The sequence below is a fragment of the Medicago truncatula genome, chromosome 4 (genome assembly GCF_003473485.1).
Source record: "Medicago truncatula cultivar Jemalong A17 chromosome 4, MtrunA17r5.0-ANR, whole genome shotgun sequence".
NCBI classification, from domain to species: domain Eukaryota; kingdom Viridiplantae; phylum Streptophyta; class Magnoliopsida; order Fabales; family Fabaceae; genus Medicago; species Medicago truncatula.
In genome coordinates, this window is record NC_053045.1 from 17,992,517 (window position 1) to 18,006,170 (window position 13,654).

At 35.3% G+C, this 13,654-nt stretch overlaps 2 protein-coding genes across 2 annotated transcripts; one reads left to right on the forward strand and one right to left on the reverse strand.

Moving 5' to 3' along the window:
- The first annotated feature begins 792 nt into the window (after nt 1-792).
- On the forward strand, nt 793-5,163 carry LOC120580229 (chaperone protein DnaJ). Its single transcript, XM_039833762.1, has 7 exons — nt 793-1,064; nt 1,147-1,224; nt 1,325-1,400; nt 2,818-2,891; nt 3,002-3,072; nt 4,694-4,737; nt 4,819-5,163. The coding sequence occupies exons 1-6, from the start codon at nt 1,002-1,004 to the stop codon at nt 4,734-4,736; spliced, it is 405 nt and encodes a 134-aa protein (XP_039689696.1). The 5' UTR covers nt 793-1,001; the 3' UTR covers nt 4,737; nt 4,819-5,163.
- Nucleotides 5,164-7,428: 2,265 nt separating this feature from the next.
- On the reverse strand, nt 7,429-8,779 carry LOC120580290 (putative gamma-glutamylcyclotransferase At3g02910). The gene has a single exon (XM_039833926.1). It carries the CDS (start codon nt 8,631-8,633, stop codon nt 8,073-8,075), a length of 561 nt encoding a protein of 186 aa, XP_039689860.1. The 5' UTR covers nt 8,634-8,779; the 3' UTR covers nt 7,429-8,072.
- Between the last annotated feature and the right edge of the window lie 4,875 nt (nt 8,780-13,654).

Here is a 13,654-nt window from a genome sequence, read left to right on the forward strand (position 1 = left end):
CTTCCGGTGTGTGGAAGGAACCTGTATAATTGCTTTCTCTCTCTCTCTCTCTCTCTCTCTCTCTCTCTGTTTTATCCGCTATTATTTAGTTCTGGAAATCACTTCAGAAGCATAACTCTATTTGCTTCTGATCAGTGTTTTCAGCTTTGGAGAAAACGAAGAAAAAGCTAACACAATTCAACCCCCCCTTCTTATGTTTTTCTCACCTTCATATTCCTTGGTCTTAAAAATCATGTAATAATCCTTGCAAAACAAAAGTAATAAACCTAAGGTCTAATATTTCAAAAGAAATACTCTCTCCGATTTTTTTGTAAGTGTCGTCTTAGAATAATAACATCAAATTAAAGAAATGTATTTTACACATTTTCCTATTATTATATCCTATTTTAATCCACACATAAATTTCTAAGAAAAATTTAACCTTCTTCCAACTTTTTTTAATCAAAATTGGTTTCAACAATACTAATTCACAATGTGACACTTTAATTTTCTAAATTAATGGCAATTTTATTAAAAAAAATTAAAGTAATAATTAAGAAAGAGTATAAATGAGAAATCATATCTTAAAATACCACGATGGATTAAATACTTCCTCCAGTCTTAGTTATAAGAGAAAAATTGACTTTTTAAATATATTGTGCTGTTAGTGTATCTTGTTTAAAATATAGACTAAATACATTATTTATGTCATTAATAAAAAAAATCAAATGTTTTTTTATAAATAAGACAGAAGGAGTAAAAAAGATAAAATTACAGTCAAACTGACGGTAAAAATCCATGTCATGTCAAGCGATCTCATCTAATTTCCCTTGTTTCTTCCTCCGTGAAGAAGCGCATCCAAATTGTGGCACAGGAACGCCCTCTTGTTTTCTCTTTCGCCACAAAAATCCACAATTCTTCTCACTTTTTTTTTTCTTTCAATCCATAACTATTTGTCTTGGAATTCAATCTTATCTTTCGAAGTTTGTATTTGATCCTCATGAATCATCATTCTGCTGTGTATGTCGACCCCTTTTTTCTATCTTATGGCTGCCACTGACGACAACAACAACAACAAACCCAAGGTATTATTTTTAGTTATTTTCTTTGTGAAATTCTTCAATTCTAGTATTTTGTTTGTTTGTGAAATTCTTTGCTTATTTCAAGGATTATTACAAAGTGCTGGAGATTGAATATGATGCAACAGATGAAGATATCAGATTAAATTACCGAAGACTCGCCCTGGTTGGTAACCTATCCTTTTTTCTGGTCATCCATTCCATGAAGTAGAAAATTATACAAGTTTTACTTACTAATGTACTCACTGATTCTACTTCATTGGTAGAAATGGCATCCTGACAAACACAAAGATGATAGTGCTGTTACTGCAAAATTTCAAGAGATAAATGAAGCTTACAATGGTAATTTAGCAAACTTCATTATTCTGACTTTGCGGATGAACTTTACAATTATTTATCGCGGTTCTTGAAAATGGAAAAGATTTGGTCCCTGAATGTGTAATGAGGAGCCACAACAGTCCTTCAATGTATAGAAATTTCAGATAGTCCCTTATTGTGCACTTCGTTAGTCAAAATAGTGTCTGATATTAAAATGCTTCGATAATATTGTCATATCAGTCTTTGAATATACTTATTTATTGTCATATCAATAATTATGCTTACTTATTGTCATTTTGATCCTTATATGAAAATTATTTATAGTGAGTATTGAGAGATTATTTTAGCGTCAAAGACTATTTTGACAAACGAGTGCATAATTATGGACAACTTTGAAATTTTGATACATTCAGAGACTATTATGACTACTCATTACATATTTAAGGACCAAAATGACTATTACCCCCAATGAAAAAAACTCTTGCTATCTTCAACACAATCACAATATAGAAATGGTTAGATTAGAAGAACAACTGGTCCTTCATTAGTTTTATATGAAATTTAACCTTTGTTGTCTAGTTTTTCGGCTTCTAGTTCCTACACTTTACTATATTGTTTAATTAAATCATTAGTTGTTCTCAAATCCAGATGTTCACATAATTTCATAAGCATATGAACTTAATTTCACTCCTAATAGTAACGTGTAAGTTTAGATGAACTAAAGATGGAAATCTCACACACATGAACACGATGATAACAAAACTTAAAACACATACCAACCTAAAAATCCCGTAATACAACTAACATAGTGTATGTTTCCTTTCTGTTTGACATAAAAATCCCGACATTGATGAGTGCTTCAATTTATAGGATTGCCAAAGGTGACCATTTTTCGGAAACCCAACATTGATGATTTGTCCTGTAATGGAAATTACTTCTATTTACGTGGTTCCTGAGGTGCTACGTGTCAGCAACAAATTTCTAATTTCTCGCCCAACCAATTACGTAAAATCCGTGCTCAACCCTCATTAGATTGTGTGACTTTAGCCCTTAAAATGAACATTTACTTATCTATTAAATTATAAGAACACAAATTATTCTTTATTCTATTATAAGAAAACAAATTCCCTATACATTTACCGTTTTAGCCTTACAAGCTACGTGCGAGTCTTTCGGAGAATTTTCTCCTGTTCTCTTTATTGCACTACTGTGCTGAGCACTGGTTTTATTTGCTGTTCAAACTTAATAAATAGGTCTTTAAGTGATACTTAATGTATTAAATTTAATTTGATGCCCCAGAATCTCTGTAGCACCACATAATTTGAACAAGACGTGTGTTTTGGCTGCATTGGTCATGGTTTGTAAAAATGGAAGCAGCTAGTTGTTAGCGATAGTCATGGTGGATATTTGCTTACTATAGTCTTTCTTTGTTATTTTGTAGTATTGAGCGATCCTGCCAAGCGTTTAGACTATGATTTAACTGGGGCATGTGAGATCGAGAAGTATAGCTTGCAGGTATTGAAGTTAAAAAATTTAGTATTATTACTTAAATTTTTCTGGTGATTATTTTGTTGTATCTCCTAGAAGTATAACTGCTGCTGTGGGCGTGTCACATTGCTACACAGGAATATCTTGCCAGATTTAAAGGAATGATTCTGACCTGCAATGGACTTGGTATCAACAATGAAGACAGATGGTATTAGCTTTAAATTTTTCGTTATTCCCTGTCTTTCTATTGTCTCTTATTCTAGAGTAGAGGTGGAACTCACAAGTCTTTAACGCAACCATACCAGGGCCTGTCAATCAGATGGACAGACATCTTTATAGTTGTTTTGTTTTCCATGCAAACAGATGGACTCTATTTTTATTCTCAAGCCCAATATTTACTGCAATGATTCCACAGTCATTGAAAATTTGTACTCCCTCCGGAATGGTTTTGATTTGATAGAGCATCAGGGTCCAGTAAGTGTGAAGACCCAATTATTGGGCCCAATCCACAGTAGCATGGTTTCTAGAAGTGTGTAGAATCTGAAGGCATATTAGGTGGTTAGGATATTCCCTGATTTTTAGGGAACCATTCATTCAGTTATGAAAGAGCGGGAAAGGTTATGAGTCATTCATTCAAAAAAGTTTGTTGAATCAGTTAGGAGAGTATTTCTCTCTGGTTCAGGAGCAACCTTACTCTGGTCTAGGAGTTCTTAGAACTCTGGTGTCGTTTTCTGTTTTTGTTGTTATATTTCCACCATTGTAAAGAGCTTCAAACTCATCCTTAACGGTCAATAATACACAGTTTCTTTTCAGTTTTCTTGTTTCTTTTAGGTTTATAAGTAAAAATTGATCAAATTACGCATATTATGAAAGGGAGTAGTTGATCATATTTGATCTATGCAGTCCGAATAACATATTAAGTCTATTGCCTAAGTTTTCCTCTATGACAAATAAGTTCGGTCGTTGAAGAAAATATAAAAAAGGGCAGCTCGGTGCAGTAAAGCTCCCATATATGTAGGGTCCGGGAATAACATGTTAAGTTTGGTCGTTGAAAATATAAAAAGTTAAATTAAATGAGGGGTTTTAGAAATACTATTATTAAATAGGAGAGAAGTTGTTAAAATTTGTTTATATTTTTTTTATTTCAAAAAATATGAGTTAGTTTTGTTTATATTACATTCCAGAATAAGTAGTCATTATGTGGGAGTGCGTAATTTTATCTTCATGTGACAAAAAACTGGCCTTGGATGTAACTAAACAAAACTTTTGCTCAACGAGTTTGGTAATTATTTCTCAGCTTTGTTGAAACTTTTAATCCAGTATGATCTCAAGCCGCCTTGTACGTTATTAGAGCTGTTCAAGGTGAATTACTTTTTTATTGTGCAAATTCATGTGAGAGGAGGAACTAGTATCTTAGAGTTGACATTTGTGGAAGAGTAATGAATTTCATGCTGCCAAATCTGTGGACAGTTTTTATATTAGGACTTCTAATGATAAGGATTAAGGTTACTGGTATTATCTTGAACCTTTAGGTTTGTGCAAATTCATCTGGATCTATTTTGACTATAATTCCTTAATTCTTAACCTAATAAACCCAAAATCACTTGTTCGTGATTTATTAATGACCCCATGGAAACATCATCACATTGAAACATATGCTTTTATTTCACAGCCTTGAAAAGTCTTCATATTGATCTTTGATTACCTTTCTTTAGCCCTGCAACTAAAATACCTATTACTGTAAATAGACCTGCACTGTATCTGAGATCAGTTATTTTTTTTTTTAATCAACTCTAACCCTACCTAATCTAAATTATAATTTTGTGCAGGTCACAACAATTGATTGAAGATTTTCAACCACTAGATAAATAAGGTTTGTCCCTGGCTTTGCATCAGTTACTTTGATCACTGGTCCTCTATATGTCGATTTAAATTTAACTGAAAAACATTTCAGACAGGCATGCTCATCTCAGTTTTTATGAGAAGAGTTATGAATACCCAGTTTTGCTGCGATTCGAAACCTCGATAGTTGAGTATGCTATGATGAGTTATCAATACCAAAAGAGCCTGGTCTACTTGTGAATCATTTTGTGACATATGCGGCATATGTTATATTGCTCGTGTATATTTTTTAGTTTAGCTACTAAAATGTACTTTTGGAATGGTCCATTACGAACCTTTATGTATGTATTACAAGCTTGTAGGTAATATACCTCCTTTTACTTGTGTATTTGATCTGACTAATCACACTCTTAATTGAATGTTTGAATTAGCAATGAGATTAGATTTTATGAAAAAACAAAGAGATTAAAATGTTCAATGCTTTTTCATGGTTAATAAGCTTCACCAAAGAATGAATCGTTTGGAAGAACCCGAATTCGATTTTTGGGTGAAACAATTCTTAGTCAAGTATTTAAGAACAGAAGGGTTAACACGCAAAAAAAAAAAAAAAAAAAAAAAAAGCGACTACCTCTTTTTTATTATGTCCCAACCCAAAAAAAAAGGTATTTAAGCATACACAAATTAAAAGAGTCCATTACTTGATTAACACGCTATTGTAAAAACACTGTTGGGGATTTAGGATTACCACTTATATTTTAGATGCAAATTAATAACAATTATATGCTTCTACTAACCTTAATTTTAAGTTCAAGGATAACCTCCTAAAGGTAATGAAACAATTTGTTCCATTTTAGACGTAGGCGAACTTTACTTATTATCTCATTTCTTCATAACTCTCCATTATTGCAGTAAATATGATTTTTTTTATTTTTTTTTTGAAAACTCGGTATCCGATCTAAGAATCGACTAATCCGAGAGGGCAGTAAATATGATATTAACATTAGGTATCCTATACTTATGGGAAGAGAAAATCTTATTTCATTATTTTTTTTTTAGCTTTTAATTATTTTCTTTTCAACGACTAAAATGATTGCTTTCCTTGTAACAATCATGTCTCATCTAGTTAGCCATAAGGTTAATGACCATATTAGTTTTCTTCATAGTTATAACTATGAGATATCCTATGTCGTCTAGCCATTCGAGCATCCTTTTCGAATAAAGATATAGAAAGTTGTTAGAAATTGGTTGCTCGAGAACAAAGAATGTACTTGAGAACTATTCTCAATTTTTTTGCCAGTTCAAAAACTCTTTTCTTCAATTTTATCCTTTATAAGGATATTTCATAGTACAAAATAAAATGTACATGAAAAAAAAAAAAAAAAAATTAGAAAATAAGTAAATATATGTATCATGGTTAAAACATATTTAATTAGGTCTTTAATTAAATATTCTTCCACTATTTTACTCAAAATAAACAAACTTTAACATTTAATTTGAAAAACCCAAAAGATTTTCTAGTGAGTTAAAATTCATATTTCATTTTGTTTTGAGTCAGCGGAGATTGATCCCCAAAACTTATATAAAATCTTCTTTCAATTACATCCTATACAACTTTCAACGATTTAGTGGTTTTATTTATCCCTAAAAAAAAAACGATTTAGTGGTTTTGTTCGACGGTTTGATTTTTTTTTTTTTTGATTAAAAACGGAATCAAATTGAACCATTACACGAGGGGGAGAGGACAAGATTAATATGATTTATTATTATTATTTTTCAATAGTATCTAGCAAAGATTGTTAAATGAGATTAATGTAATCACTCAACATTATGTATTTTGTGGACCACCTATATTGTGACCCCATGACAGAAAGAGCCTAATAATTTATAAAAAGAAAAAAGAGACTAATAATAGTGGCCTGTGATTACGCACAATGATTCAAATAGCATCGTTTATAACCCGAAAAAGGCATCACCAAAGTTGGAGGTATGACTTATGAGTAATTCAATTGATTTGAGATAAGAGAGATAAATAGTTGGAGGCCATGTTCGAACCCGAACAAATTTCATATTTCTTCTCCCCAAACAAAGAACCCGAAAATCCCAATTTGATTTCGTAACATTGGAACGAAGTTCATATTCCGGACTACCAAGATATAGAGCAAAACCTGCAAAACCACGGTCACATTTACATAAACCAGGACAATATTAACAACACAGCAAGGTTCAGAATTGATGACCAAACAACCAATCAGCCATCTTGTATGAATGTGCCCCAGTGAGCCCTTCAAAATTGTTACCGTTGAGGTTGTGCGCTCAACATTGCCAACAGACACATGAAGAAATGACGGCAAGGATCCAAATCTAGTTGAGCACTAGTTGAGCGAGTTGCGAATAGAAGCAGACACCTGAACCTAGAATATCAGAGTACTTGCTGAGGACAGTGCATGGTTGTAACTAGGAGCTATCATGTTCTCCGACTGGCTCAAAAAACTGATCTTGAAGGTGGATTTGGACAAAATCAAATTTAGATACATAATTATATCGGGTTTTATAAAATATGGATCTGTAAATATCGTGACTCGTCTAGGCTATAAACTATCTATTCTGGTAAAAATCAGGATATTAGTAAGAGTTGTGTTATATGTACAATCAAAATTGAACAACTAATGCAACACCCTTTAATAATGTGAGAAGCACGCAAATCAAAATCATTAAAAATATATTAAAAAATATATTACTCTATTAGTAAGATGGATTCAGGAGTTGAACTCAGTATATGTGGCTATACACGAAGTTTCATGGTAACACATTCAGGATATGTAAATCGTTAACTACTCCCAGTGACCACAGCAAAGTTTTCAATTGCAATTACAGTCTCAGACCGCAACTTAAAAAAAAAAAAAAAAAACTCTACAAGCGAACCTTAACTATTACCCACCAATATAAAGCTTCTGTTCTAATTGTGCAGTTTAAAGACACGTCCCAATAGACAAGACCTTGAAAGATCAAAATAGTTATTATCTATGAAGCACGAACATATACACAGACACGACACGGATAATGATACATGGACACTGGATAATAATTTGAGAAAATGACATAATACAATGTAATTATAAGTGTCGTATCAGACACTGACACGTGTCTGACACCAGGACACGACACGCCTAATTCGAGGAGTGTCCGTGCTTCATTGGTTATTATTAACTAAAAACAAAACAAGTAGACATATTATTATTATTTTTTACATAATGTATATATAACTAAGAAAACATCGAAAATACATAAAGAAGACAGAGACCAACCAAATTCCAATCTTGAAGAACAGTAATAAACACAGTAAAAATGAATAATAATTATAATGAATCAATCAGAAAGGAACAATCGAATGTGATCAAGGAAAGTCAAATGTTGAGGCCTATCTTTACGTTTCACATACCCAATTGTTTCTTTCTCCGTATAACACTTCAAACCTTTTTTACCATTCTTCTTCCACATCTCCATCGCATAGCTACCATGCGCGTAATACGCTTCCGCGCACGTTATCTTTTCCGCTTCGGCGCCATCTTCTTCAGCAGGAACGACCTTGATAGGAAGACGCTCGTAGTGAGCGCGTGTGGTTCCTTCCAGTTCGTCCATCCGAGAAAGACCGTGTTCGGAGACGGAGTAGAGTTCGCCGTAAACGGGTTGACCCGAACCGGGAATGTTGAGGAGGAAAGGGACGCGGTAGGGACCACATACGAGAGGGTAATTGAGGAGGGTGCGGTAGGTTCCGATGAAAGAAGCGTCGCCGGTGAGGATTAGGTCTTGGAGAAGAGGGTGGTTGGAGAAGTTTCTCTTTAATGTTCCGTAAGTGAATATAAGGGCGGCGGCGGCGGCGGTGGTGGTGGTGGTAACGGCAACGTCTACGTCTGTCTCCGCTACCATGTTTAGGAGGATTTGGGGGGTTTGGAATTTGATTGTAGATCACAAATATTTCAATTCAATGGTTGGTTAAGTGGTGGGGAGAGGAGGGAGAATGTATGCCCCCTTTTAATACGGGATTCTACACCTTTTCTCTTCTTTTATTTATTGCGTATTTAATTATAGTCCTTTTCTATAAATTTTTAATGTTGTGTTATTCGATACACATCTTCAACTTGTCTTCACCAAAAAAAAAAAAATTTTAACAGGTGCTCTATAAGAAACTTTTTTTTTTTTTTTTGAACAAACGAAAATGAAATATAGTAACACAAAAAACGTAATTGATGTAGCACAAGATGTGCCATAACAATCACGGAGAGAAACACAGAATAGTCAATGATACAAGACAGTTAATCGATACCCATACATATGAGCGGGTTTGACCACCAATTATGAATACCAAAACTAAAAACTACATTACAAGCTTTCAGCCATCACAAGGAATATGATTTTACTTTATCTAACAAATGCGGTAAAGAGCTTTGTTTATTTCTGAAAACTCTATCATTCCGCTTATTCCACAATATCCAAACAAACAGAAGCCAAATTAGATGGAAAAAAGAACGTCGTGCTCTCAAACCACCTGCATAATTAATAAATTGAAAAAAATGGTCTGTTATAAACTGAGTTTTGACCCCAACAACACCAAGCCAAGCTCGCACCATCGGCCACAACGCACCAAAGTACGGACAAGACAGAAATACATGATTCAGGTCCTCGACATGCCCACACCCATCTATGCATGACCGCGCCTCCAAAGATAAGACCCCACGACTTGCCAAATTTTGTTTAGTAGGTAACCGGTCCCGCAGCAAACGCCAAGCATATATAGACACTTTCAAATTAGGTACCTGTTTGTGCGAAATCAACTCCATATTTTGATGTAACATTGGTTGTTCCTGCGATGTCAACATATCATACACACCACGAACTGTATACCCATCAGACTGATCCGGTAACCAAAGCCACCTGTCAGAGGAGGAATCCTGCAAAGTAACTATAAGTAATAGTTCCCTACTGTAACGCCCTAGTTGTTATAATTAATTATTTTAATTTATGTGGAGTATATATATATTTATATATGATGTTTGGTGATTTATGCGGAGTATATGCATATATTTATATATATATATGTGTGATTTTGGATGATTTATGTGGTGAATTATTTTATTATATAGTTATTTAATAATAATTAGAATAAGTATGAAATATTAATTATTTTGGTGTTTGGGGGAATTAATAGGACTTAATAGAAATTATGGGGAGTTAAATGAAAATAGTAGGGAGTTACAATTAATGGGAAGTTAAGAAAAGGATGGATGTCAGAAAACCAGTTTCACGTAAAAACCAACTTTGGGAGAAGAAGGAGAGAAGAGCAACTTAGAACCAGAGGAACCCTTTTTGTTGTGCATTTTTCATTTTGAATTAAGGTAAGGGTGAGGTTTACTTCAGTATTGTAGCTATTAAAGTCTGATTTTGAGTTTGACAGGTTTTGGTGAGGAATTGGGATTTTGGAGTTTTATGATAAAATGATGATTTTGAAGTTGTAAGCATGATTTTGATGTTAGAATTAGTTTCTGGTTGCATAGAACACTTAATTATATATCTGTAAACTAATTTGGGGAGTGATTGGAAGAAAAATGGGATTTTTGGGAAAAATCAGTTTTCTGCCCGTACTGATATTCATCGCTCGCCTCGCGAGCATTCATGTCTCGCCTCGCGAGTGAACAATATCATGGAACTCGCCATGGCGAGCAAGCCAAATAAAAACTTGATTTTTGAAAAGTTGTTATAAGATGTTTTGGGGATGGATTAAGGTACCTAGATGATATTAATGAAGACTGGAACAATTTTCAGGTTAAAAAGATGAATAGGGAGCTTAGTATAGAAGTTGGAGTGTGAAAATGTCATTTTTCCGGAGAGCACCTGATTTCCACTCGCCTCGAGTTCGCCTTGAACTCGCCATGGCGAGCTAGTGTTTTTGTGAACTCGCCATGGCGAGCAGTTGTGCTCGCGAGGCGAGCTGCACAGTTCCTGAGTGTTGTTTTGCTAGCTTGAATAGTAGTGGTTGATGTTGTTGTTTTTGAGCATAGTTATATATAATTATGCATTATTTTGGTTGATTGAATTACTGGATTGATGATTACTGATGATGGTTGAAATGTATGCTAATTATTGAATCATACATATTGTTAAAGTGGAGCCATATGGAGTTGCATTGCATGGTCAGTTGTATGTAGATATACACAAGTAGGTCCATTGCATATGCATAAAACAGCGGTGAGGGCTTCGGTCCTGATGAATGCTTTAACCATTCAAAAGCGGTGAGGGCTTCGGTCCTGTTTGGTACCACATGCATATTGCATTCATTGAGAAGTCTAAGATGGTGTCTTAGCAGTGTTGTCATGTCATTTGCATGAGTCTTGGTTGTTGATTGCAGTTATTATCTGATGGTTGATGTTGATGTTGAATATGCATTTATATATTCATTGTGATGGTGGTGTATTGTTGATGTTGTTGTTGCTTGTGACTTATACATATATATGTTTACAAGATGATGTGTTTGATGATTAGGGTGTTAGATTCAATTGAAGATTTTAATATCTATATTTATTGTTGTGAATCTCACCCCTTCTGCTTGAAAATGTTGCCCTTCTTATGGGTAACTTGCAGGTGATCCTGAGTAGTTGGTGGTGGCTCAATGTCGTGTCTAGGGCTCTGATACGTGGGATGGGAACTATTATTTATATTTATTGTTGTTTCTTTTCCATGTATCAAATTTAGGAATTGTGATGTGGAGCCTTTATTGTCTTTTGAACAATGTTGTTGAATTATGCTAAGGCCTTTAATGCCATAGACTGTTGTTGGATGTTATGAGGTTATGGATTTGAGAACTATTCCGCTGCTATGTTTTCATAAATAATAAGTTGTTTGATTAAATAGTTCTATCTTCTATTTAAGAAATTTTGAAAATGATGTGTAGCATGCCCGTTGTGGATTATTCTGATGGTTAAATGTTATTTAATTGTTTTTGGGTAACGGGGTGTTACAATTTGGTATCAGAGCAGGTTGGTCCGTCCGGCCAAGTAGTAGAGTCGTGTTGAGCCACCTAGGATAGAGTGTCAACTTTAATGTTGCTTTTTGTTGTTATTCTGAGTTGTTGTTTCTCGTGTAGAACTTCGAGATGACTGGAAGTAGTGATGCTGCCCTTGTTGCTGCGCTTGAGGCTGTAGCTCAAGCTGTTCAACAGCAACCTAAGGTTGAGACTGGTAATGATGGAACCAGGATGCTGGAAACTTTCTTGAGGAATCATCCACCGACATTCAAGGGTAGGTATGACCCTGATGGTGCTCAGAAATGGCTGAAGGAGATTGAAAGGATATTCAGGGTCATGCAGTGTTCTGAGACACAGAAGGTGCGGTTTGGGACGCATATGCTAGCTGAAGAGGCCGATGATTGGTGGATTAGTTTGTTGCCTGTTCTGGAGCAGGATGGTGTGGTAGTGACTTGGGATATGTTCAGGAAAGAGTTCCTGGGTAGGTACTTCCCGAAAGATGTCCGGGGAAAGAAAGAGATTGAGTTTCTGGAGTTGAAGCAAGGTGACATGTCTGTCACAGAGTATGCTGCAAAGTTTGTGGAACTTGCCACATTCTACCCTCATTACAGTGCGGAGACAGCTGAGTTCTCCAAGTGCATCAAATTTGAGAATGGGTTGAGGGCTGACATCAAAAGAGCTATTGGGTATCAGCAGATCAGAGTCTTCTCTGAGTTGGTTAATAGGTGCAGAATTTATGAAGAAGACACCAAAGCTCATTACAAGATAATGAGTGAGAGGAGGGGTAAGGGACATCAGAATCGTCCTAAGCCTTACAGTGCTCCTGCTGACAAGGGAAAGCAGAAGATGAGTGATGATAGGAGGCCCAAGAGGAGAGATGCTCCTGCTGAGATTGTTTGTTATAAGTGTGGTGAGAAAGGCCACAAGAGTAATGTTTGTGGTAAAGATGATAGGAAGTGCTTCAGGTGTGGTCAGAAGGGTCACAGTCTAGCTGAATGCAAGCGTGGGGACATTGTCTGCTACAACTGCAATGGGGAAGGTCATATTAGTTCACAGTGTCCTGAGCCGAAGAAGGCTAGAACTGGTGGGAAGGTATTTGCTTTGACTGGTACGCAGACTACCAATGAGGACCGACTTATCAGAGGTACTTGTTTCTTTAATAGTACTCCTTTAATTGCTATTATTGATACTGGTGCTACTCATTGTTTTATTGCTATTGAATGTGCCTATAAGTTGGGTTTGGATGTATCTGATATGAAAGGGGAAATGGTTGTTGAAACTCCAGCTAAGGGTTTAGTAACCACTTCTCTTGTTTGTCTGCGGTGTCCTATATCTATGTTTGGTAGAGATTTTGTGATTGATTTAGTTTGTCTGCCGTTGACGGGTATGGATGTGATCATTGGAATGAATTGGTTAGAGTATAACCGAGTTCATATCAACTGCTATAGTAAGACGGTGCATTTTTTCTTCTGCTGAGGAAGAAGGTGAAGTTGAGCTTCTGTCTACAAAACAGATGAAACAGTTTGAACGTGATGGAATTTTGATGTATTCTCTAATGGCACAATTGTCGTTAGAAAATCAAGCTGTGATTGACAGGTTACCTGTAGTGAATGAATTTTCAGAAGTATTTCCTGATGAGATTCCTGATGTGCCACCAGAGAGGGAGGTTGAATTTTCAATTGACCTTGTTCCAGGAACTAAGCCGGTGTCGATGGCACCATACCGTATGTCAGCTTCTGAGTTAGCTGAGTTAAAGAAACAGTTGGAGGACTTGTTGGATAAGAAATTTGTAAGACCCAGTGTTTCACCTTGGGGAGCACCGGTGTTGTTGGTTAAGAAGAAAGATGGTAGTATGAGACTGTGCATAAATTACCGTCAGTTGAACAAGGTTACGATAAAGAACAGATATCCGCTTCCGAGAATTGACGAC